This window comes from Salmo trutta, chromosome 14 (assembly GCF_901001165.1).
Source record: "Salmo trutta chromosome 14, fSalTru1.1, whole genome shotgun sequence".
Lineage (NCBI taxonomy): Eukaryota > Metazoa > Chordata > Actinopteri > Salmoniformes > Salmonidae > Salmo > Salmo trutta.
In genome coordinates this window covers 53,913,171-53,938,769 of record NC_042970.1, presented here as the reverse complement: position 1 = coordinate 53,938,769, position 25,599 = coordinate 53,913,171, and the positions used below count along the sequence as shown (strand labels likewise).

Here is a 25,599-nt window from a genome sequence, read left to right as displayed (position 1 = left end):
TTCCACTTCACAATAACAGCACTTACAGTTGACCGGGGCAACTCTAGCAGCACAGAAATTTGACAAATTTACTTGTTGGAAAGGTGGCATCCTATGACGGTGCCACATTGAAAGTCACTGAGCTCTTCAGTAAGGCCATTCTACTGCCAATGTTTGTCTATGTAGACTGCAAAGCTGTGTGCTCGATTTTATACACCTGTCAGCAAGGTGTGTGGCTGAAATAGACAAATTTACTAATTTGAAGGGATGTCCACATACTTTTGTATATGTAGAAGAGGAGTTAGGTAGTACTTTATTAAGCCAGTGGTATTTTAATATCACTGTTCCTAAATGTGTTATGACAGTAACTCACTGATTGGCTTTTGTCTCGGTCTACTGATGCTTCCACTTCCCAAATTTGCAGCCCATCTGAAAGAAACAATGCAAGTGCAGTGTCCCATTAGCATAAATTGAATTAAATATTAGGAGAGGAGCAGAGATTGATATGAACAAACTCTAACATTAGCAGAGAGGGATGTGAAGGCAGCTACAGTAGAAAAACTGGAATAACATACTTGTATTTATTTAATAAATATTATCTAGAACAGGAGCTAACTGGTGTATTTATAGTCAAATGGAACCTTTTAGGTCTGACCAAAACACAAATGGCACAAACAACCCCAGTAATGCGGTGGTAGCAACAAACTTAGCAATTACATGTTCCATACTCAGGATGTTAAGAAAGATTTACAAATGCTATCAAGGTAGTGAGGTTTTATGAAAACCCCCTATCCACACCCAGTTTCTTCTCAGTAACTGGCACGTAGGCAGTATCAGTAAAGATTCTCTATCATCTCTGCTCTAGCATATTCCCATCTCAACTTTTACCTACTGCTCACAGCCCACGTTTTGAGTAAAGTGAGACGAAAAACCTCTCTGCTTGAAGATGATATCTGTGGTTTGTCTAACCACATCTTCTCGCACTAAACCACATGGTAAACAAGAGAGCAGATTACAAACTCATAATCGTACTTATATTCTGCACCCACACCTTGTTACGTGACATTCTACAGAGGCATCAATCCTGTAATGACAATACAATGATGGAAAATAATCATTGCAATATGTAGGCCCTTTGTGGCTCAGTTAGTAAGAGCATAGCGCTGGCCATGCTAAGATCATGGCTTCAATTCCTACAGGGATCACATACATACACTGTAGGTTGATTTTGAAAAAACGGTCTCCTAAATGGCATATGATTGAATATTACAGAACTTTTTGATCTAGTCATTTTTCATTTCTGCTGTTATTTGAGCATGTGCAGTGCATCCCTATTTTGTGACTGTTTGAACTTGGGAGAAGTGCGTCACTGTAAACCTGTTATCTAGAGCAAATGTTCTGGGAATTGACTTCTCAATAGGACAACTATTACAAAATAGTTATCAGCTACTGCTGTACAATGTCAGTGGCCCTGTGGTTTGTGTCAGAAGGTTGGGATTTGATCCCTGGCAGAGTAATACTAAAGATGCCAAAACTAGATACAATGACTTGCTTTTGCTTGCTCTTTGGAGTCTAGGCCAGGTTAATGTAAAGCCCAACTGCTGATGTAAAAAGGGCTTTATACATTTGATTGAGTGTAAATTCCTCACGAACACCACCTTGGAATAAGAGGTGAAGTTCTGTCCGGTCAGTATCATCTGCTGTCCCCCTAGAACCGAGCAGCGGTCTACGTCCTGACTCTCTACAGTGGGAAGCTGGTGGGCCGACCTCTGGGCTGTGGAACCACAGTAGAATATCATTAGAAGAACCATAGGAGTACATTATTTACATTCTGAGGGTGACATTTTGCCCGAGCAAAATTGCTGTGAGCAAAATAACTCATATTTCAAAAAGACAGGAAGGCATAGACAGGAAGGCAGTTTACTAAATTCCAGTCATATAATCCTTATCAAATCAAATGTATTTACATAGCCCTTCTTACATCAGCTGATATCTCAAAGTGCTGTACAGAAACCCAGCCTAAAACCCCAAACAGCAAGCAATGCAGGTGTAGAAGCACAGTGGCTAGGAAAAACTCCCTAGAAAGGCCAAAACCTAGGAAGAAACCTAGAGAGGAACCAGGCTATGAGGGGTGGCCAGTCCTCTTCTGGCTGTGCCGGGTGGAGATTATAATAGAACATGGCCAAGATGTTCAAATGTTCATAAATGACCAGCATCGTCAAATAATAATAATCATAGTAGTTTTCGAGGGTGCAACAAGTCAGCAACTCAAGAGTAAGTGTCAGTTGGCTTTTTCATAGCCGATCTTTGAGAGTATCTCTTATAACGCACATTACTGAAGAAACGGTTTGGATTAAATTGCTCTGCAGATTATTATTATTTGCAGTAGTTATAAGTCAGGTTGCTGGAACAAAAGTTAACTTACAACACTCGATGGGAAGGGAGGCCACTTGAAGAGAGACATACTGTCCTCCTGGATGGGGAATATGGACCCGGAAGACCAGACGGACACAGGTATTCTTCCGTCCGATGTCTGTCTCTCCTGTCCTCAGCTCAATGTCAGCGTTCCTCAGCTTTAGGATTCCAGCACAGTCAATCCTTTACATGGGAAGTGAGCATTTATTTGATTAATTATTTTATAACCTAGCTCTGAAAACATGTGTACTGTACTGTCTCTAACATGGCAGCTCTCCTTACACTGCTCTCATGTTGTTCTTGGGCTCCATAGGGATCTCCAGGACCTTGGTGCCATTGACCATTATCTTGTTGCTAGGGGTGGTGACGGTTTTCCCCGCGATGCGGTGCACATGGTAGAAGGCATGGGGCTTGAGGAGCCTCTTGTCAGCTGTTCCGATGAACACCAGCAGACCCAGTGGAGCTTTGCCTCTGTACCCATGAAGCTGTCAACAACAATCAAACAGTTTTACCATTAATACTGGAATCTGCCACGTCCATTTGGGATTGGTTTGTCAGAGGGCATAGCAGGATTTCTTAAAAGCTTCTGGACTCTAACCCGGGAAGCTTATAAGAAATCCCGCTATGCCCTCTGACGAACCATCAAACAGGCAAAGCATTAATACAGGACTAAGATCGAATCATACTACACCGGCTCCGACGCTCGTCGGATGTGGCAGGGCTTGCAAACTATTACAGACTACAAAGGGAAGCACAGGCGAGAGCTGCCCAGTGACACGAGCCTACCAGACAAGCTAAATTACTTTTATGCTCGCTTCGAGGCAAGTAATACTGAAACATGCATGAGAGCGCCAACTGTTACAGACGGTTGTGTGATCACGCTCCCCGCAGCTGATGTGAGTAAGACCTTTAAACAGGTCAACATTCACAAGGCTGCAGGGCCAGATGGATTACCAGGACGTGTACTCCAAGCATGCGCTGACCAACTGGCAAGTGTCTTCATTGACATTTTCAGCCTTTCCCTTTGAGTCTGTAACACCAACATGTTTCAAGCAGACCACCATAGTCCCTGTGCCCAAGAACACTAAGGTAACCTGCCTAAATGACTACAGACCCGTAGCACTCATGTCTAGTCATGAAGTGCTTTGAAAGGCTGGTCATGGCTCACATCAACACCATTATCCCAGAAACCGTAGGCCCACTCCAATTTACATACCGCCCAAACAGATCCACAGATGATGGAATCTATTGCACTCTGCACTGCCCTTTCACACCTGGACCAAAGGAACACCTATGTGAGAATGCTATTCATTTGACTACAGCTCAGCGTTCAACACCATAGTTCCCCCAAAGCTCATCACTAAGCTAAGGACCCTGAGACTAAACCTCCCTTTGCAACTGGATCCTGGACTTCCTGACAGGCTGCCCCCAGGTGGTAAGGGTAGGTAACAACACATCCGCCACGCTGATCCTTAACCCGGGGGCCCCTCAGGGGTGCATGCTCAGTCCCCTCCTGTTAACTCATGACTGCACGGCCAGGCACGACTCCAACACCATCATTAAGTTTGCCGATGACACAACAGTGGTAGGCCTGATCACCAACAATGACGAGACAGCCTATAGGGAGGAGGTCAGAGACCTGGCAGTGTGGTGCCAGGACAACAACCTCTCCCTCAACGTGATCAAGACTAAGGAGATGATTGTGGACTACAAGAAAAGGAGGACCGAGCACGCCCCCATTCTCATCGACGGGGCTGTAGTGGAGCAGGTTGAGAGCTTCAAGTTCCTTGGTGTCCACATCACCAACAAACTAACATGGTCCAAGCACACCAAGACAGTCTTGAAGATGGCACGACAAAACCCAAGGATTTGACATGGGTCCTCAGATCCTCAAAAGGTTCCACAGCTGCACCATCAAGAGCATCCTGACTGGTTGCGTCACTGCCTGGTACGGCAACTGCTTGGCCTCCGACCGCAAGGCACTACAGAGGGTAGTGCGTACGGCCCAGTACATTACTGGGGCCAAGCTTTCTGCCATCCACAAGCTTCCTGTCTCCGCACATTGACTCTGTACCGGTACCCCCTGTATATAGCCTCGCTATTGTTATTTTACTTCTGCTCTTTAATTATTTGTTACTTTATTTATTTTTTGGGGGTATTTTTCTTAAAACTGCATTGTTGGTTAAGGGCTTGTAAGTAAGCATTTCACTGTATGGTCTACACCTGCTGTATTCGGCAAATGTGACAAATAAAATTTGATTTATTAAAACAAAGATGTTACCGCAAACAACGAACATGGTTCTTTCCCCCTCAGACATCATTGCACGTGCGATAGAACAGCAGAATATGTCCTGTGTCCTCTGTACTGCACAGCTCTGGCATTCTTTCAGCTTTTATACATGAGGGTAAATAATCATATCTCTGACAATTTATTTTCATTTTGAACTGTGCACCACATTCTAATGTGTAATCTACAGTAGCACAATTCATTCTAGACACCTACTTATCAAAAGATGAAACTGTTGGAATCAGAGATATCTATAATTACTTAGGGAACATCGAGGGTTAAATACCTCGACAATATCACAGTTCTTATCCATTACATCATGAAGGAAAATTACTTCATAGGTTACGAAGGGCCAAGTCCCGACATAATTATTTGCATATGTAGCGGATGGCTAATGATTAGCGGATGGTTAGCATTGCTACTGTTGCCCTGGACCCAGAAATGCCTTGGCTTTCACGTCACGGAATGAGAAGACCGCTCATTAATTTAGTAACTATACATCAAAAACCAACATGGCTTAGTCAATATGTCCCTGAACTGTCTACTACTGGATTTTCCATCAGATGAAAGTTAAGCAATTGAGCCTTGGATTGAGGTTGAGAGCCTGCTGGGGATGAGATAAGTTGAAAGGGTTCAACTTTACATGGAAAAAATATCAGTAAAGGATGATTCCAGCAGGTTGAGTATGAGATGCTAGATCATAAATCAACTTACTAAACAGGGAGTCTTCCTCTCAAACTACTTGAATAGAACATTGTAGTAAATATTTTATTGTAAAGAGTACATGAGAGTATGGGCGCTTTCACGTATCCCCTGTATGATCTGGATCCAAGAGTGTTTGGTACCATGATCTGCGCTATAAAGCATCCGTGAGTAGTGAGTCCAAGATCCAAGACCACAGTACTAGGTATTGTGAGGGGCAGCGCGAGTGACGTGTAACTTTTTGCTCGTTACAAACAAGCTAGCTTGCTAACGTCATGTAGAATGAGCATCTTGCAACTCCTACCCTGAAACAGTTAGTCAGGTCTTGTAAAAGCTAAACTTATTTTGTATAATTCTCACGAACACTCCAGGAAACCGAACGTCATATGTGAAAACACCCTGTTGCTTTAACTGTGCTGGTTTTGTGGTTGAATGGGTGTAGTCATAATAATGCAGGCTGATACAAGGATGTTCATTTACATATTGTAGCTGGGCACCTGAGACAAACAGGGTGAAACAATGACAAGGAAATACCACCACAGACACATATTTATACACAAAGGAGTACAAGCTGCACTATACATTTACACACTCAAACATCCACACAGGCACATTGTCAACACCCATCCCCACAAACATACATACCTAGATTAAGAACACACCTCCCCTCCCCACACCCAGTACCTGAACCACAGTGTGTCCTCCGCCAGGTGCTTTGACTGCTCCCCTCTGTCTCATAGTGGGCACGGTGGTGCTGTTTAGGCTGCTGCTCCAGACAGAGCTCATATTGGTCTGAGTGAATGTGCAATTGCAAATCTAGAGGGGGGCAGAGATGGCACAGGAATGCTACTGAAGAGGGGAGAGAGAGATTTCACTGGTTATAGCGGAGTAAGATCGTTAGTGTAACATTTCCTGCCATAACACACACAAGAATTACAAAACACATATCAGAACATGAAGTCACAATTTCAAATGCAATAGTGTTTTCCTAATACTGCTTCTTTACATAGCCTGTCATTAAAGAGTCATTCTTATGAGGGATCATCATTCCCATAGCACATTATACCTGATTGCTCCGTGGGCTAGTGGAACTGGCCAAACAGACGTAGGGAGGATGTAGGTCTCAGCCCCAGCTTCACCTCTCCTCCCCTGCTTCATGGGGTGCACACAGCCACCCCTTTGGCTCTCTCTGTACGTGTAGCATTCCACATTGGGCTGCACTATCTTGGAGGGCACAGCCCTGGGTAGGCTGGAGCTGAGGCTGCTCAACACCTCTTCAAGGCTGGGAGCCTGCTCAGGGGCATTGGCCTGTGGGTCAGCTTGGGCCTGGGGTCCTTGGGGGTGGTGGGGTGAGGGGCTGAGGCTCCGGGAGCGCTGCTGCTGGCTGGTGGTCCCCAGGCTGGGGCTGCTGTACTGGTCGTAGGTGCGTTTGCCCTGAGGAGAGGCGGAGCGAGAGCGCGGGTGGGTATGGGAGTGGTGGGAGGATGACCGCTGACTCTGCAGTACCAGGAATGTTTCCTCTGTGATGCTGGTGCACGGGGAGGACCCTGGGGAGGAGTGAGCCATGGACATGTGGATGCCTTGGAGGTGGTCCAAGGTGGTCAAGCCTACCACGCCCCCATCACCACTGGGAGATACACAAGGCGAGACCCAGGGAGAGCAAGACTCAGACAGCCAGCCCGTGGAGGAGTTGCTGCTGGCAGGGCTTAGGCACTGAGGCTCTCGATAGGCTGTATTCTCATAGCCAGACACAGTCAGGGCCGTCGATCTGGGGCTGGCATCCAGGGGCTGAGTCCGGTGAGGGTCCCCAGATGGGGTGATCTCAATCCTGGGGCTGGGAGCACCCCCTGGCCTGGAGGGAAGATCCAGCGAGTTAAACCCAGGCCCAGAGAGGCAGTCAGTGACAAGCCCATGGTAGTAAGAGAACTGACAGGAGGTTGTATGGACACAACTGGAACTGTCCTCACAAGGGTAGGGCACCATAGATGGAGGGTTGTGACCATCGTGAGGGGGAACCCCTGAGTTGTCTGTCAAGAATATGGAAGAATGAAGGGAGTACTCATTTAGGCGAGTGCATCATGGATTGCACCATTTCAGGATCAGATTGCCGATTTTTATTCGTTTTACTAATTATCATAAGCTTGCCTTTTTAGTGACAATATTTTTTGTTATTACAATTTTTTTATGGACATCAGGCAATTACAAGTAATGGGAAACATGTTCCTAAAATAGCATGCGTGTCAAATTGATGGTGACTCCATCATTCACCACTGGTTCAACCTGGCTTAATATAAACTCAGTCACAAAACCATGGATTTGTACAAGCAAGAAAAAGCTAATGGAAATATATTATTTAGCATTTCGTTATGTGACTGTAGCCTTTTCTGAGTATTGTACAAAATATGATAAGGATACTTTTGTTTTGTAAGTCCTGAATAAAAATCCACGTTATAAACTCCAATTTAAACCTTTTTTATTTTAAACCCAAAGGATTCATCGGAACACATGATTGAACTTCTGGAAAATGCTTGCAGCCTTACCTTCATTCCCACGAAAGTCATCCTCAGATGGGTTGTACAAAAACAGGTAGGAAAAGTCCAACTCCTCTTCACTGTTATCTTGACCAAGACCTTCCACAAGTTCCAAAGAATTTGGATCATTCTCTTCGTAGATGGAAGTCATCCCACGCACGTAACTTGTTTATCAAAATGTAAAGAATGACAAAACAGCAATAGTTAGATTAAAAGTTACTTTACCAACGATATAAACTGCACGTTCTCAACCAAATTGCAACATCAAAAGTCTAGGCTAATTGTTCAAATGAAACATGACACCGACAATTTAAAAAAAATCTGTCGATATGGCTTGCTGCTTTTAAGCTGTTGCATAGCCAAATTGAGGCAGATGATTCTGTGGTGATGATGTAACTGTCGGGTAATTGTATCAAATGTTTTGGAATGTTGCTGAATAAAATAACAGACACTGAAATGGCTACTGCATTTTAGGTGTAACAAAACTCTAGACCTACTTCACTATCAATAGGCCAATTATTTCAGAATTATTTGACAGTTACCTTTATGTTTTAAATGCAACATGATCTGATTGACTGAGCCTGACACATCATGTTTCATTTTGGAAGCATTAACATAATATAACTGACTTGGCTGCTTTCTGTCACAAGTGGAACTGATAAACTTGCAGTATATGGAAAGCTGTTGGCCTATTTCATTTATGACATACAATAAGTTACTAATCCAGTGGGTGGTGCTACTGTTCACATTGGCGATTTTAGCATGTAAATCTTGGTGGGGCAAACTCAAAAAAGTGTTTAGATGCATGCCAGCAAAGCCACTACACAACACTAAACAATACATTAATTGCACTATAATGGTGACATACAGTGCCTACATAAAGCTGTCCCAACACCTTACCAGTCCTGTCTGGCAGCGAAATAGTTAATTCAGCCTCATTTACTGCCTTTAAAAAAACGTAACTGATACGGCTGACTTGCTTAACCCCTCTTGGGCAGGTGGGACGCCCACCCACGGTTCACACTATTCAACAGCCAGTGAAAAATCAGAGCTCCAAATTCAAAACCACAAAATGTCATAATTTAAAGTTCTCAAACATAGGACTATTTTACACCATTTTAAAGATGCACGTCTCCTTAATGTAACCACGTCGTCCGATTTCAAAAAGGCTTTACGGCGAAAGCATAAAGTTAGATTATGTTAGGACAGTTCCAACACAAGAAAACCACACAGCCATTTTCCTAATAAGGACAGGCGTCACAAATACCAGAAATTCAGCTAAAATTATGCACTAACCTTTGACGATCTTCATCAGATGACACTCCTAGGACATCATGTTACACAATACATGCATTTTTTGTTCGATCAAGTTGATATTTATATCCAAAAACAGCCTTTTACATTGGCGCGTGATGTTCAGAAAATATTTTGCCTCCAATACTGCCAGTGAATGAGCACAACAATTTACAAAAATACTCATCATAAACGTTGATAAAATATTAAACTGTCATTCAAAGAATTATAGCTGAACATCTCCTTTGTGCAACCGCTGTGATAGATTTCAAAAAAGCTTCACGGGGAAAGCACACTTTGCAGTAATCTGAGTACTGCGCTCAGAAAAATACACTAGGCAATACAGATATCCGCCATTTTGGAGTCATCTAAAATCATAAATAGCATTAGAAATATTCTCTTACCTTTGATGATCTTCATCAGAAGGCACTTCCAGGAATCCCAGGTCCACAATAAATGTTGTTTTGTTCGATAAAGTCCATAATTTATGTCCAAATAACTCGTTGTTTCCGCGTTCAGTAAGCTACTCCAAGTGTAGGAAGCGCGGCAAAATGTTACGACGAAAAGTCAAAAAAGTTCTATTTACGTTCGTTCAAACATGTCAAACATTGTATAGCATCAAGCTTTAGGGCCTTTTTAACTTAGAACTTCAATAATATTCCAACTGGATGATTCCAGTGTCTTGAAAAACATTTTGGAACACAGCTAACTCTCACGTGAATGCGCGCCAATGAACTCATTTGCTTTCCTGAGTCAACAACTTCCAACTTCCTCTGTTCGCCCTCTGTTCATCATAGATGCCTCAAACAACTTTCTAAAGACTGTTGACATCTAGTGGAAGCCTTAGGAAGTGCAAAATGAACCCCAAGTCACTGTGTTCGATAGGCAATGACTTGAAAGGACTACAAGCACCAGACTTCCCACTTCCTGGTTAGATTTCTCTCAGGTTTTTGCCTGCCATATGAGTTCTGTTATACACAGACACCATTCAAACAGTTTTAGAAACTTCAGAGTGTTTTCTATCCAAATCTACTAATAATATGCATATTCTAGTTCCTGGGCCCGAGTAGTAGGCCGTTTAATTTGGGTACGTTTTTCATGCGGCCGTGAAAATACTGCCCCCTACCCTAGAGAAGTTAAACAAATGTGGTTTCTACTGACAATTGGGACCAAAAACTATGGCATAAGGGGGCGACGAGCAGATTATAGGCAATCTGTAATTTCGATAAAGACATTAATGAGCGAGCTAGGACAGACGTAGTCAATATAACTATTTGTTCAGCACTTTTGAAATGTACAGCAACAGAATTCAGAACATGGGCCAATCTTACAGTATTCTCCCTGTATACCAAGTCAGAACCAAAGGATAAATAAAGGGGGCATATAAGCAGACAATGACATTTCTCTAAAACAGGCTATAGGCTACATGTGCACCACCAAGTCAGAACAGTAGGTTAAGTTAAGAGGGGAAAAGGGACAAAATGATTAGGGTGAGGCTCATGGGCTACTAACATGTTACTACAGAAATATACACTTAGCATTACTTTCTTAGCTACAATATACATATCTCCCTGGCATATTACATCATTTATGCAGCAGCATGCAATACATTTTTGCTGTGCTCACTTTAACAGGAAGTTGGCGCGGTGGTCCTTCGTGGGGAAATGTCAAAGTCTGGCATTCTCTGGATTTATGGTGCTTTCAAGACAACTGGGAACTTGGAAAAAAAACAAGGTTGATCCATGACGTCAGTAATCTTCAGGTCGGAGCTTTAGAAATCGGCCCAAGTTCCCAACTTAGAATTCCGAGTTGGATGACCACTCAAAACGTATTTTCCCAGTCGGAGCTCATTCCAAACCCCCCCCCCCCCCCCCCCCAGAGTTCCCAGTTGTCTTGAACTCACTGAAGTCTGAGATTTCCCAGTTGTTTTGGATTGACAGCATGGCTATTGTTGAATGTTTATCCTTTTAAAACTTGGAAAATAGACCCTTAAACCCAGACTGGGACCACACACCCACTCCACTGAAGGCTAGTGATTACAGTTAGCCACTGATTCCTTCCTAACCACTCATTAGTGAATTTGCGATTTCCAACTTGTGTGATATTTTACCAATGGCCGATGAGCACCGAAGTTTACATACACTTAGGTTGGAGTCATTAAAACTCGTTTTTCAACCACTCCACAAATTTCTTGTTAGCAAACTATAGTTTTGGCAAGTTGGTTAAGACATCTACTTTGTGCATGACACAAGTCATTTTTCCAACAATTGTTTACAGGCAGATTATTTCACTTAATCACCATTCCAGTGGGTCAGAAGTTTACATACACTAAGTTGACTGTGCCTTTAAACAGCTTGGAGAATTCCAGAAAATGATGGCATGCCTTTAGAAGTTGCTGATAGGCTTATTGACATCATTTGAGTCAATTGGAGGTGTACCTGTGGATTCGCGCTTATCGTCGACGGAATGAGCGTTACACAGAGGCCTGTGCTCTGGAGCGGGATCGATTTGGAGGTGGAGGGTCCATCATGGTCTGGGGCAGGGTGTCACAGCATCATCGGACTGAGCTTGTCATTGCAGGCAATCTCAACGCTGTGCGTTATAGGGAAGACATCCTCCTCCCTCATGTGGTACCCTTCCTGCAGGCTCATCCTGAGATGCACTGCAGTACTTAATGCAGCTGGTGGCCACACCAGATACTGACTAACTATTAATTCTATTAAAACAGGTACAAAAGTATCCATAGCCACAGCAAAACGAGTCCTATATCGACATAACCTGAAAGGCCGCTCAGCAAGGAAGAAGCCACTGCTCCAAAACCACCATAAAAAAGCCAGACTACAGTTTGCAACTGCACATGGGGACAAAGATCGTACTTTTTGGAGAAATGTCCTCTGGTCTGATGAAACAAAAATAGAACTGTTTGGCAAGTCGAAGAACACCATCACATTGTGGGGATGCTTTGCTGCAGGAGGGACTGGTGCACTTCAAACTAGATGGCATGAGGTAGGAAAATTATATGGATATATTGAAGCAACATCTCAAGACATCAGTCAGGAAGTTAAAGCTTGGTCGCAAATGGGTCTTCCAACTGGACAATGACCCCAAGCATACTTCCAAAGTTGTGGCAAAATGGCTTAAGGACAACAAAGTCAAGGTATTGGAGTGGCCATCACAAAGCCCTAACCTCAATCCAATAGAGCACTTGTGGGCAGAACTGAAAGTGTGTGCGAGCAAGGAGGCCTACAAACTTGACTCAGTTACACTCTGTCAAGAGGAATGGGCCAAAATTCACCCAACTTATTGTGGGAAGCTTGTGGAAGGCTACCCTGTAACGGCTGTCGTCGGGAATGGAGGACCAAAACGCAGCAGGAATGTGGATGCTCATCTTGAATTTCTTTTAAACTAAAGAGAACACCAAAAATGAAGACCGCACGAACAACAAAATAGGTTTGTCATTCTCACACAGGCGAAACAATCTCCCACAACACTACACCAAACAATTACCCATATATAGGACTCTCAATCAGAGGCAATGAGAAAGCACCTGCCTCCAATTGAGTCCAACCCCCCATTAACCTACACATAGAACTACCACAAACCAGAAAGAACAGAAATACAAAACATAGACCAAAACCCAGAAATAACAAATCAAACACCCTACTACATAAATCACCACCCCGAACCACAAACAAAATACCCTCTGTCACCTCCTGACCAAACTACAATAACAAATAACCCTTATACTGGTCAGGACGTGACATACCCAAAACGTTTGACCCAAGTTAAACAATTTGAAGGCAGTGCTACCAAGTAGTAATTGAGTGTATGTAAACTTTTGACCCACTGGGAATGTGATGAAAGAAATAAATCACTATTATTCTGACATTTCACATGGTTAAAATAAAGTGGTGATCCTAACTGACCTAAGACAGGGAATTTTTACTAGGATTGAATGTCAGGAATTGTGAAAAACTGAGTTTAAATGTATTTGGCTAAGGTGTATGTAAACTTCCAACTTCAACTGTAAGCATCACAAATTATGTATCATTAGCAATGCTAGCTTGCTTAGCTGTCTAACTAAAATCTCATTGGTTGAAGAGTTGTTCTGAATACAAAGGCACTCAAATGCATTCATGTCATAGTTATGACTTCACCAACCTGGAGACACGAGATCCAGAGAACCATCCAAACGCACCATTAGCCTAGTTAGCAAGCCTTAGCCGTAGATTAGGGGGTCTCAAACTACCGGCCTGTGTGCCAAATGCTTGTCTTAGTAAATGCCTGCATAGTTCTCTTAGAGGTGGGTGGTATTTCTCAAAGTGAACCCTGTTCCAGTTTGATATAGCGGGAAACATGTAATCGTAGCGATTGGCACACAAAGCATAATAACACTTTCCTATTGTGGAGCACAGAGGATGACTTCTCCTGCTCTGGAGTTACACCTGGCACCAGCTCTCCCTTCCTTATCACATTGCTCAAGTAGAAAATAACACAGGTGAGGGGGTTTCAATGTGGGAGGAGATGGGTGTCACATCAATGCAAATGAGGCTAGAGGCCCGGTGTGGGATGTATCACAGATGGAGGGGCACAACAGCACAGTTTTCCACTCTGTTGGCAGCAAGGTCAAACGGTGCATGTGATCTTACTCACTCACCCTCTTTCTCTCTCTCCCTCACTCGCTAAAGGGTGCAGGAGTTCAGAGCAGGGAACACAAGCACCCTCCTGAACCCGGTGCTGTGCAAGCACACACACACATGGCCTCATAACAAAGTAGTGTCTCCATTACCCCACCACCCTCCCCAAGCTTAACTGCGTGGGAAGAGTTGAGCAGATGCCGCCTGCACTTTACAAAACAACCAGCTATGTCACTGCTAGCTAAAAAAGCATGAAACAGTTTTATCTGATCAACAGAATGACCTAAGGGCTCTCTGTGCCTCTCTGGCCATATCAACACAGCCTTGGCATTGCCTGATTTCTAGCACCAAAGTCAGACAGGTTTTGTAACTAACTAGAGAGGAGATTGTAAACACACATGAATGATGAAAGAGAAAACGGGTTGGGGACAATGCCCCACGTGTGTATATACTTACATGGAACACACTTCAGTCCACATGTAAACATATGCTTCCATGGTGGGTCTCTAATTGAGTGGGGAAAATGCATGGCCGAGTTATTGTACTGTCCCAGCATGTTTGTCTTCTTTTGTCTGTATATCTCGCTTTCTGAGCATGTGAGTTCGAGCATGTGCGCTGTGAGTATTTACTACCACATTGAGCAACATTTTCCACTCCCCCAATGAAACCTGAGATTACTGTACACACCAAGGAATGTTTTTTACCGAGCTAGTGACAATTGTCCGGCCATATTTGTCCATCTCTGAAACTCCCCTTCGTAGCAGTATTTTTCTTTTATGAATGAGACACCTAATACAGAAGAATCTCAAAAGCTTGAGATGTGTAAGCTATGTTACACAGTACACCAGTTGTCATAACACTGTTATCTGAACTTGCAGCTGTCTGTCACAATGAGGTAAACAACCCTCACTTCCCAGCATGCAACAGGAAGCTCATAAGCACTTTCATATTTTAATGAGGCGGTCTTAAAGAGAGAAAGGACATCTGACAGAGGTGGGCACTATCACTCTCAGGGTAATACTGTGTGTGTTTGTGTGTGTCATGTCAGATGACGTTCTGCACTGGCGCAACATTAAGAATTAACTTCAGTAAATTAGGCATGTGTATTTCAATGGGCCTCTTCTGTCCTTTCTCCCTCAAACACACACCATCGGACAGAAGACGGACCGCAATGATCTGCAGTCCCTATCTCGAGAAGACCCCAGTCCATATCAGTAATTGTGTCTCTCTTGTCATTGTCACATAACCTCTTCAAAGTGAGAAAGAAAGCACACCTTCGATGAGTCATTGACCGTGTAGAAAAACAGAGTGGGAAACTGGGAGTGCTTCCAAAACAGCCGAGACAACATGCAGCGTCAAAGCATGCCACCCGACAAAAGGTTAATGATCCTTGCGGAAAAACAGGTGACAGATCTATTTTGTTTCCTCAGTCAGGTGGCGAAATGCCTATTAATAGTGTGTGGAACGACCTCCGATGATGTAGGATGATATCGGAATAAGTGGGACATCTTTTGCATTTCTGTGACCTCTTTCGACATCTATCCAAAATATTATCTCTACACATGAAACATTTCTGAAATCCTTAAGGTGTTTCCTAAATCACACACAAAAAACAAATGTTTGATATCATTCACAGGAGGCATGACACACCCATTTGTGTACATATTTTTAGTTCATATTTGGTAGACTGGGACAGAAGGTTAGATAAACTGAGACACCATTATTGTAGTCCTAATTGTACCCCAATGGTAATTAAACTGAACAAACATAAACACAACCTGTTAAGTGTTGGTCCCATGTTTCATGCACTGAAAAAAAAATCCCTCAAATATTCTATACACACAAAAAAAACATTTCTCTCAAATGTTGTACCCAATTTGTTTACATCCCTATTAGTGAGCATTTATCCTTTTCTAAGATAATCCATCCACCTGACAGGTGTGGCATATCAAAAAGCTGATTAAACAGCATGATCATTACACAGGTGCACCTTGTGCTTGGGACAAAAAAGTCCGCTTTAAAATGTGCAGTTGTCACAACACAATGCAACAGACGTCTCAAGTTGAGGGAGCGTGCAATTGGCATGCTGACTGCAGGAATCTCCACCAGAGTTATTGCCATAGAATTTAATGTTCATTTCTCTACCATAAGCCACTTCCAACATTGTTTTAAAGAATTTGGCAGTACGTCCAACCAGCTTCACAACCACAGACCATGTGTAACCACACCAGCCCTGGACCTCCACACCTGGCTTCTTCATCTGCGGGATGGTCTGAGACCAGCTACCCAGACAGCTGATGAAACCGAGGAGTATTTCTGTCTATAATTGTCACACTGGTATAAAGGATTTGGAAACAGTCGCAGGAATACACAAGAGGGGTTTTTAATACACCCAAAACAAACATGTATACAAAAACACTGGGCTGTACCCAAACAAAAGAGCGACGGTAAACCTTGTTGAACGACACCCCTTAATACACAATATATAAAGCACGCAGCATAATGGCTGCACCAACGCATAGGTACTCACACGACCATGGGACATGGGAACAATAACCAACAAAGACAGAGGGCACATATATAACATACTAATCATGGGAAATGGGAACCAGGTGTGTGTAATCAGACAAGACAGTCCGGGGTTGATGATAATGAATCCCGTTCAGTGAAGCCTAGAAAGCCGGTGACGTAGACCTCCGGAACTGGTGAACAGAATTAGCAGCAGTACCGGGGGTATTAGTGACATTAATGAATCCCTTTTGTGGGGAAAAACGTATTCTGATTGGCTGGGCCTGGCTCCCCAGTGGGTACATTTCAATTTTTGTTCAGTATATATTTCACAGTGGTTTAGATGTTACAATTATCCTCTACATTGCTTGCTTTGTCACATAAACTAAAATTAGGCAATGATTTTAACAACCAGGTAATAACAGAGGGATTTCTATACATTGAAGCTTTAAGGTCTGAAAACAAGCTGAACTTTAGAGTGAACTATCACTTTAATGCAAACAGTCATAACATATAACATATCTCCAACCAATGAGACAATACATACAGTTAAGGTTAGCATGTTAGCTAGCCATTCTTTTTGAGAGGACTATACTGACTCCCAAAATGGTACAGTAGGTTGTTCAGCTCATACCTGATCCCGGATAACCTCTGACATATAACCCTCCCTGATTAACTCCACTGCGACCACCTCAGCCAAGGCCTAATGCAGTCAGAGAAAGGGAGGTGACCAGGGGTACACAGTGACATACGGAGCCATTATTTGCCAACTACTGCCATGATAAGTGAGGGGCCATGTTGCCTAAGAGAGGTACACAAGTGATGGAGGGTTGACTCATAACCCGCAGTCCCCACGGTTATATCCTATATCCGCGGGGTGGGTGGGTTTAGGGTCAGTAAATATTGGGTTTAATAAGGAGAAAGCAATGCATATAATATCCATAAATGTATAATTCCTGTGCAATTCATATCTATAGGCTACGTTGAGAATTCTTCCATTATTTATATCTGCCGTTAGTGCATAGCCTAAGCTTTAGGGCCTAACTGTAGCGCGCCAAATACACGCCAATTGCCAAATGCTTTTGGGAAGAAAAAGTTAAAGGCTATCCACTGAGGCAAAAAGGACGTTGTCGGAGTTTAACTCAGTAAGAGAAAAGCTGCGAAATGGAGAATTGAAAATAAATACAAGGGAGGGCCAGAACAGTAGTCTAATGTTTGGGAAAGAATTTGTGAAGTTGTAAAAGAGGATGATAGCAGAACCAATATCACTCCCTAAAAACACAACCTTATGGAACAATCCTTGGATAGCTTTTCAGAATTCATCGATAAATTGGCTCACATGGAAAACGAAAGGCATAGAAACCGTAAATTACTTGCTTATAAGAAATACATTTACTGTATTTCCATGATAGCTTTAATAAAATTACAATTTGGTTTGACAAATGTAGATATTTTCAAATACATCCAACTTAAAAGTTTTATCACAACATTTTGATTTGAAATCTTGAGAGCAATTTTGAGAGAATCTGTTTTGAGTCAGAAAAGGATATTCATAGGTAAGCTGTACAAAACCTTCCAGAGAGCCTACAAAACTGACAATCTCTTAGAAAAAAATATGACCTATTGGAAAAAATATTGAAAAAGAACTGATATACAGTTCAGAAAATGTACACTTAATCTAGTATACATTTATGTATAGAATTTATTATAAAAGAGACAAAATTCACAACGGCAGATTCGTGTCTGAAGTGTAAAACTACTAATGACTCAATAATTTATGCCTCCTGGAAATGTTACAAAATTCTAAAGTTATGGGTGGAGTTGCAAAGATGGATGTCAGAAGTATTGAAATGTAAATGTACTTTTCATTTGCCTGTCTGTATTTTTCAAAACATGACATATGAGAGTGCAGTGAGATACCTGATGGGTTGGACAATACTCTTCTCATCAATTATCTTCAAAAAACATACAAAAAATGTGGAAATCAGTCAATCCTCGGTCATTCATGCAATGGAAATGTCAAATGCTTTATTATCTAAAAATTGAAAGATTGAGGGTGACAGAGAGAAACAAAATCATGCCGTTTGTGGCAGAAAGTGTACTGGAGATAGGGTTTGGCATGTCATGGGAACTATACTGTTCAGATGGGTTAAATGGAATAGTAGCCAAACTTAAATCTGGACACTGACTGTAGCTTTATAACTTCTCACATATTCTAATATTAACTCCAGCAGAATTAAGCATTTCTGGCAGTAAAATGACACACCAAATATAAATGTTTACTCAGGAAAAGGAGTGGAGAAATAGATTTCTTTCTCTCGGCTTCTTGAGAGAATAAATAAACGGTAAAGTTGGAATTAAAGGTGGACATTTTATTGCATTTTCTTCCTGGTCCCTAAACGTCTTTGCTGCGCAAGAGAAGCGAAGATGAAAGAGGAAAAAGGTAACAAACTTGACTAATTTCAACTAAATCGAAGCATTCATTCTATCGATTTATGACAATATTCTGGTGAGTAAGGGTTTATTTAGTCTTCTACGGCAACAAGTAATGACAGAGACAAAAAGCTGCATGCATCTAATAATAGACAAGTTGACAAACAAATAGCCTACCAAAATGTCGGGAATTGTAAAAAGGGTTGTTTGGATGCTGATTGGTTGATAGCTGTTAGTTATTTATAATAATCCATGCAAAATGCCATGATGCCATAATACCATCATTACATTTCGAGTATCAACACACGTCCATTGTCCCGCAGCCCAGCCAAGCATTCATAAACATAAAGTAAAGGGGAAAAAAAATGATCAGTGTTATTTCCTGATAGTTGCTGGTTGAAAACAATCTACACAGGACCTTATAATCAGCAGGTTTGCATGGGCAGGAGTTTCGGCTTTCCATGGGGATATCACAATGCGCTAACTTGGTTAATAGACCAATAACAAAGAGTTCCAAACCTCTCTGCCAGTAACAACTAGTTGTCCGTTTCCCCCTCCCCACTCAGACCACTCCCAGTCAGTCGTAGCAAAATTCTTGATTGAGAAATAGTTTTTTGCTAAAAAAGCTATTTTTGCACTTTTAAAATCTATTGCAGTAAGGGTACTTAATTGTTATCCAGAAATTATTTGATATTGATTAAAAACACCTGCATTTGGGCCTTTAATTCCCCCCCCCTGGGAAAAAAGCATCTAGACATTATTTCCACATGCTTCTTGTCTAGCATTTAGTTTGGTACAGCGGGGGTTAATATACACCAACCTGTACAACATTTCAGTTTTTTTGCTGTTGAGATCTCCACCCATGCCATGCATATGAATGTGACGAGACTGACAGCTTTTATTTTTTTAATGACATTTCATTTGTCACATGCACCGAATAAACTGGTGTAGACTTTACCGTGAAATGCTTGCTTGCGAGTCCTTCCCAATGATGCAGAGTTAAAAAAAAAATAATTCAAATTAAAATAAAACACTAAAGGAATAAAAGAAAAGGACTGCAATATTTATACAGGTGATTCTGTGTTAGCTTTAGTTGGCTAGCTAGCTAGCAAAGGATAAGTAACGTTAGACTAGCTATCATCAATAACTATCTTTTGACTTATTGACTGTTTGTTGCCAATATATACATTAATTATTTGCTGAAGTTCTTGTTGCCTGTTTATAAAATATTTATTCAATCATTATTTATTGAAGTTCTTGTCTCTTGTTGTCATTGAACCTCTGTTATCTAGCTACATGCCAATGATTTGTTTAGCATAGCAACGTGGAATAAATAGAATGAACGACTGGCTTCGCCTTGGGCCTAAGAACAGCCCTTAATCGGGAGTTATCACACAAGAATCCCTGGGTTCTCATGTGCTATTCCTTAAACATAGGCCTATCTAAAAAGGCCTATCTAAAAAGGCCTGTCAAAAATAGTTACGCCATCTTTGACTCTACATTGCATTTTGTATATTTGCGGGCCTCAGATTTTCCCTTCATCACATTATAAGTGATATAGTCGGGCAGTTGTGGATGGGTTATTAGCCCTTGCGGGCGTGTGCTGGTGAACTAACAGCATCATTAATGTACACTCTATCTGCAGCCTGGTCTCATAGACTAGATGTAACATAGTAAATGTTAGTACAGGATACCAAATTAGCATGATATGTTATGTTTGGTATGGTTACATAAGACAAATGGTTAGGGGGCAGTATTCGGAAGTTCGGATGACTGACATGCCCAAAGTAAACTGCCTGTTACTCAGGCCCAGAAGCTTGGATATGCATATAATTGGTAGCATTGGATAGAAAACACTCTGAAGTGTCTAAAACTGTTACAATAATGTATGTGAGTATAACAGAATTGATATGGCAGGCAAATCTATCTGGAGAATCCATCCGGAAATAACTATTTTTGAGGTCACAGGCCATTCAATGCTTGTCTATGGGATATTCAAAGGAATTCCTCCCAGATTGCAGTTCCTATGGCTTCCACTAAGTGGAAGTCTTTAGAAAGGGGTTCAGGCTTGTTTTTGAAAAAATGAGTTTGTAGTTTTTCAAGATGGCTCTCATTTGGACTGTAGTCTTGTGGCGCGCGTGGAAGAGGGTGCGCACTTCGTTATTTAGCTCCGGTATTGAACATACTACATTCCGTCTTAAATTTTATCGTTTATTTACATATTAGGGTACCTGAGGATTGATTAGAAACCTTGTTTGACTTGTTTGGACGAAGTTTACCGGTAACTTTTGGGATTCCTTTGTCTGCATGTTGAATGAGTGGAACGGGTGGATTACTGAATCAAATGCGCCAACTAAACTGACTTTTTTGGGATATAAAGAAGGACTTTATCGAACAAAACAACCATTTGTTGTGTAGCTGGGACCCTTGGGATTGCAAACAGAGGAAGATCTTCAAAGGTAAGTGATTTATTTTATCGCTATTTCTGATTTTTGTGACGCCTCTGCTGGTTTGGAAAATATTTTTAATGCTGGGGTATGCAGGGCGCTGTCCTCAAAAAATCGCATGGTATGCTTTCGCCGTAAAGCATTTTTGAAATCTGACAAAGCGGTTGGATTAACAAGAAGTTAAGCTTTTAAACGATGTACGACACTTATATTTTTATGAATGTTTAATATTACAATTTTTGTATTTTCAATTTCGCGCTCTGCAATTTCACCGGATGTTGTTGAGGTGGGGTGCTGGCGTCCCACCTAGCCCAAAGAGGCTAGGTGGGTGTATAATGTGAGCATCTAGCAACCTAAAGGTTGTGAGTTTGAATTTCATCACAGACAACTTTAGCATTTTATCTAATTATCAACTTTTCAACTACTTACCACTTTTTAGATACTTTGCAACTACTTAGCATGTTAGCTACCCTTCACCTAACCCTAACCTTAACCATTTTAGCTAACCCTTTCCCTAACCCTAATCCTAACCTTCACCCTTTAACCTAACTCCTAAACTTAACCCCAACCTTAACCCTAACCCTTAGCCTAGCTAACGTTAGCCAGCTAGCTAACATTAGCCACCTAGCTAACATTAGCCACCTAGTTAGAATTAGTAACATATCATACATTTATAAATAATTTAACATATAGAACGTTTTGCAAATTCATAACATATTGTATGTTTTGTTAACATATAATCCAAATTATAATTCACAACATATAGTACAAAATGGGTGATGGATATTCACAAATTAATACATACCATATGAAACATAACATATCATACTAAATGGAGTGTTTCAGATTTACATACAGAATAATGCAAAATGCTCTGAGACCGGGTTACTATCTTGGATCAAGTGCTTCAACAAATTTACAAGAGGTAAAGTTTTAGTAAGGGCAAAGTGTATTGTTGGTGTTCCTCATATGTAATCAACCATCTACTACTGAAGTCTCTGTGCCAATCTATTACTGATGTAACCTAAATTATTGAAGACGTGACTCAAAACAAAACAAAAACTCTGGAGCTCTGTCAGAGTGACCCTCGGGTTCTTGGTCACCTCCCTGACCAAGGTCCTTCTCCCCTGATTGTTCAGTTTGGCTGTGCTGCCAGCACTGGGATGAGTCTTGGTAGTTCAAAACTTCTTCCATTTAAGAATGATGGAGGTCACTGTGTTCTTGGGGACTTTCAATGCTGCAGAAATGTTTCAGTACCCTTCCCCAGATCTGTGCCTCGACACAATCCTGCCTCTGAGCTCTACGGACAATCCTACGACCTCATGGCTTGGTTTTTGCTCTGACGCACTGTCAACTATGGGATCTTAAATAGACAGGTGTGTGCCTTTCCAATGCATGTCCAATCAATTGAATTTACCACAGGTGGACTCCAATCAAGTTGTAGAAACATCTAAGGGATGATCAATGGAAGCTAAATTTCGAGCAAAGTGTCTGAATACTTATATAAATAACCTATTTCTGTTATTTTTTGCAATATATTTGCAAAAATATCTAAAAAACTATTTTCTCTTTGTCATTATATGGTATTGTGTGTTGATTGTTGAGGGAAAACATTTATTCAATCTATTGTAGAATAAGGCTGTTATGTAAGAAAATGTGGAAAAGGTGAAGGGGTCTGAATACTTTCCGACTGTACTGTATCTATACATGTGTCAGTGGTGACCTGTCATTCAGGGCAGTTGGGGTCTTGCCTGTTTGGCATGTTATTTTGGCATTAATACGTGTCACATATCAGTTTGCAAACTATGTAAAATATATATGTGTAATTCAGTTAATAAAGCCACATACAAACATGGTCTCTTTTTTGTTTTCTTGAGTAAGGCAGCTCCAAAATTTCAGCCTAGCTCAGTGTTTTCTGTGGTGGTGGGGCAAGCCTGCAGAAAATAGAAGCATTGTGCCTGATTGGCTCAGTGTTCTGTCACTCATGGGGACTCATGGGGACACTAAGTTGCAGGCCAAGTCTAAGTCCTTAGTAAGAGTAGACATTGAATATTTCAGCCCTTTGGGTCCTGCCATAGAGTTATATTATAAGTGCCCTTCCAAGAAGGCTCAAGGTCCATTGGCCACAGATAAAATTACGTCAAATCACCTTATATGTACAGTAGCTTTGATTGGACTGATTATGTCAACATCTTATTTTTAAAATCTTAGCTAGCAGTCATCATCATGAAATCAGTGGACAATCTACTGGCAAATCCTTTTTAAACCTTGTCATATGAAGAGAAATAATGAAGAGAAATTATAGGTAAAATGTACCAGTGCTCATCGGCCATTGGACATGGACCCATTACACAACAAGGTGGAAATCGCTAATTCAACAAGGAATCAGTGGCTAACTGCAAGCACTGCAAAGCAATCACTAGCCTGATATTCAGTGGAGTGGCTGTGTGTTCCCACCATAAATACAGAGAATGCCAGACATTGATGACGAAGTTTGATGACAAAATATTTACCCACAAAGGACCGCCGCGCCACCTTCCTGTTTAAAACCTCTATGGGATCGGTGTCCCTATACCGGGACGGTTGAGCTAACGTGCGCTAATGTGATTAGCATGACAGTTGTAAGTAACAGCAAACTTTCCAGGACATAGACATATCTTAAATGGGCAGAAAGCTTAAATTTTTGTGAATCTAATTGCACTGTCCAATTTACAGTAGCTATTACAGGGGAAAAATACCATGTTATTGTTTGAGGAGAGTGCACAACAACAAAAAACAAGTGGTTTGATATATTCCCCTTGGAAGGTAAATAATGTACTTACATTCAGTAATCTTGCTCTGATTTGTCATCATGAGGGTCCCAGAGATAAAATGTTGCATAGTTTTGTTTGATGAAATCCATTTTTATATTCAAATGTAGGAACTGGGTTCTACAGTTTGAACCCCTGCTGTCTATGGCTCCACACCGACCCCGGCCATCTAGATGTGTGAAAATGAGTGTATATGTCAAGGCTTAGGAGAAAATGTATTAATTGACCAATTTGGCACATTTTGGCAGACTTGACACAAAATATTGTCCGGTATTGCAATGCTTCACTGGATCAATCTGAAACTTTGCGCACCCACTGCTGTCCTCTAGTGGCCAAGATCTTAATTGCGCATACACTGGAATATTATATTATGGCCTTTCTCTTGCATTTCAAAGATGATAAAAAAAATACAAAAATGTAAATGCAGGTTTTTATGTTTGTATTATCTTTTACCAGATCTAATGTGTTATATTCTCCTACATTAATTTCACATTTCCACAAACTTAAAAGTGTTTCCTTTCAAATGGCATCAAGAATATGCATATCCTTGCTTCAGGTCCTGAGCTACAGGCAGTTAGATTTGGGTATGTCATTTTAGGCAAAAATGAAAAGAAAATTACGATCCTTAAGAGTTTAACAAGGTGAGTCCAAAAATGTATTGTATGCTGCTGCATAAATTATGTAATATGCCAGGGAGATCTATATACTGTAGCTAAGAAAGTATTACTAAGTATATATTATGTAGTATGCTGTTAGTAGCCCATGTGCCTCACCCTAATAATTTGGTCTATTTACACCAACACGGTATTGTAAACACATCGTTCATGGCTGGTGTGTGATTGTTTGCAGACTTTTTTTTGTACAGCTTTGACAGTCCTACTGATAGTAGTGGTGGCGCTTGGCTTGCGTGTCTAAATTCAGCACACAAAACATTCTATAATAGAATTGTGTTATTTGACGTGTCAAAATAAAAGCTTATTTAATGAGTCAAATAGTGTTATTTGACATGTATCGTTTTTGACATGCAAATACCCAAACAGCGTTCAATGTGCCTCACCCGAATCATTTGGTATTTTTTCACCTCTTAATTTCGCCTACTGTTCCAACTTGGTGGTGCACATGTAGCCTATAACCTGTTTTAGAGAAATGTAATCATCAAATATTGTAAGAGCTTTCATTGTCTGCTTATATGCCCCCTTTATTTATCCTATGGTTCTGACTTGGTGTACAGGGAGAACACTGTAAGAACAGCCCATGATCTGAATTATGTTGTTGTACATTTCAAAAGTGCTGAACAAATATGAATACAAATACAACTACGTCCGTCGTCGCTCTATCATTAATGTCTTAATCAAAATTACGGAATGTCTCTTATCCGCTCATCGTCCCCTTATGCCATAGTTTGTACATCTTAATTGTCATTAGAAACAACATTTATTTAAGCAAGTCAGCCATATCAATTATGTTTTTTTAAAAGGCAGTAAATGAGGCTGAATGAACTGTTTCGCTGCCAGACAGGACTCTGCTGATAACCAGGTGTAGCAGTGGTAAGGTGTT

The 25,599-nt window shown here is 41.3% G+C and overlaps 2 protein-coding genes across 2 annotated transcripts; both read right to left on the bottom strand.

Annotated features, from left to right (window-relative positions):
* Positions 1-541: 541 nt before the first annotated feature.
* LOC115208380 (nuclear factor of activated T-cells, cytoplasmic 2-like) lies at positions 542-2,964 on the bottom strand. The gene is made up of 3 exons (XM_029776401.1): positions 2,677-2,964; positions 2,405-2,577; positions 542-1,753 (listed from the first exon to the last, which is right to left on the bottom strand). The coding sequence occupies exons 1-3, from the start codon at positions 2,736-2,738 to the stop codon at positions 1,422-1,424; spliced, it is 567 nt and encodes a 188-aa protein (XP_029632261.1). The 5' UTR covers positions 2,739-2,964; the 3' UTR covers positions 542-1,421.
* Positions 2,965-6,018: 3,054 nt separating this feature from the next.
* Positions 6,019-14,722, bottom strand: LOC115208379 (nuclear factor of activated T-cells, cytoplasmic 2-like). Its single transcript, XM_029776400.1, has 4 exons — positions 14,301-14,722; positions 7,924-8,078; positions 6,450-7,410; positions 6,019-6,232 (listed from the first exon to the last, which is right to left on the bottom strand). Exons 1-4 carry the CDS (start codon positions 14,339-14,341, stop codon positions 6,166-6,168), a joined length of 1,224 nt encoding a protein of 407 aa, XP_029632260.1. The 5' UTR covers positions 14,342-14,722; the 3' UTR covers positions 6,019-6,165.
* Between the last annotated feature and the right edge of the window lie 10,877 nt (positions 14,723-25,599).

Excerpts from the sequence above, each read along its gene's own strand:
- LOC115208380 (XM_029776401.1), bottom strand. The coding sequence starts at position 2,738 with ATGGTCAATGGCACCAAGGTCCTGGAGATCCCTATGGAGCCCAAGAAC. Across the intron at positions 2,578-2,676 it reads AAGAACAACATGAGAGCAGT|GATTGACTGTGCTGGAATCC; the intron begins GTAAGGAGAGCT and ends TCCCATGTAAAG. Across the intron at positions 1,754-2,404 it reads CTCCCTTCCCATCGAGTGTT|CCCAGAGGTCGGCCCACCAG; the intron begins GTAAGTTAACTT and ends GTGGTTCCACAG.
- LOC115208379 (XM_029776400.1), bottom strand. The coding sequence starts at position 14,341 with ATGGAAGCATATGTTTACATGTGGACTGAAGTGTGTTCCAT. Across the intron at positions 8,079-14,300 it reads TGGACTGAAGTGTGTTCCAT|TTACGTGCGTGGGATGACTT; the intron begins GTAAGTATATAC and ends TTGATAAACAAG. Across the intron at positions 6,233-6,449 it reads CTAGCCCACGGAGCAATCAG|TAGCATTCCTGTGCCATCTC; the intron begins GTATAATGTGCT and ends TCCCCTCTTCAG.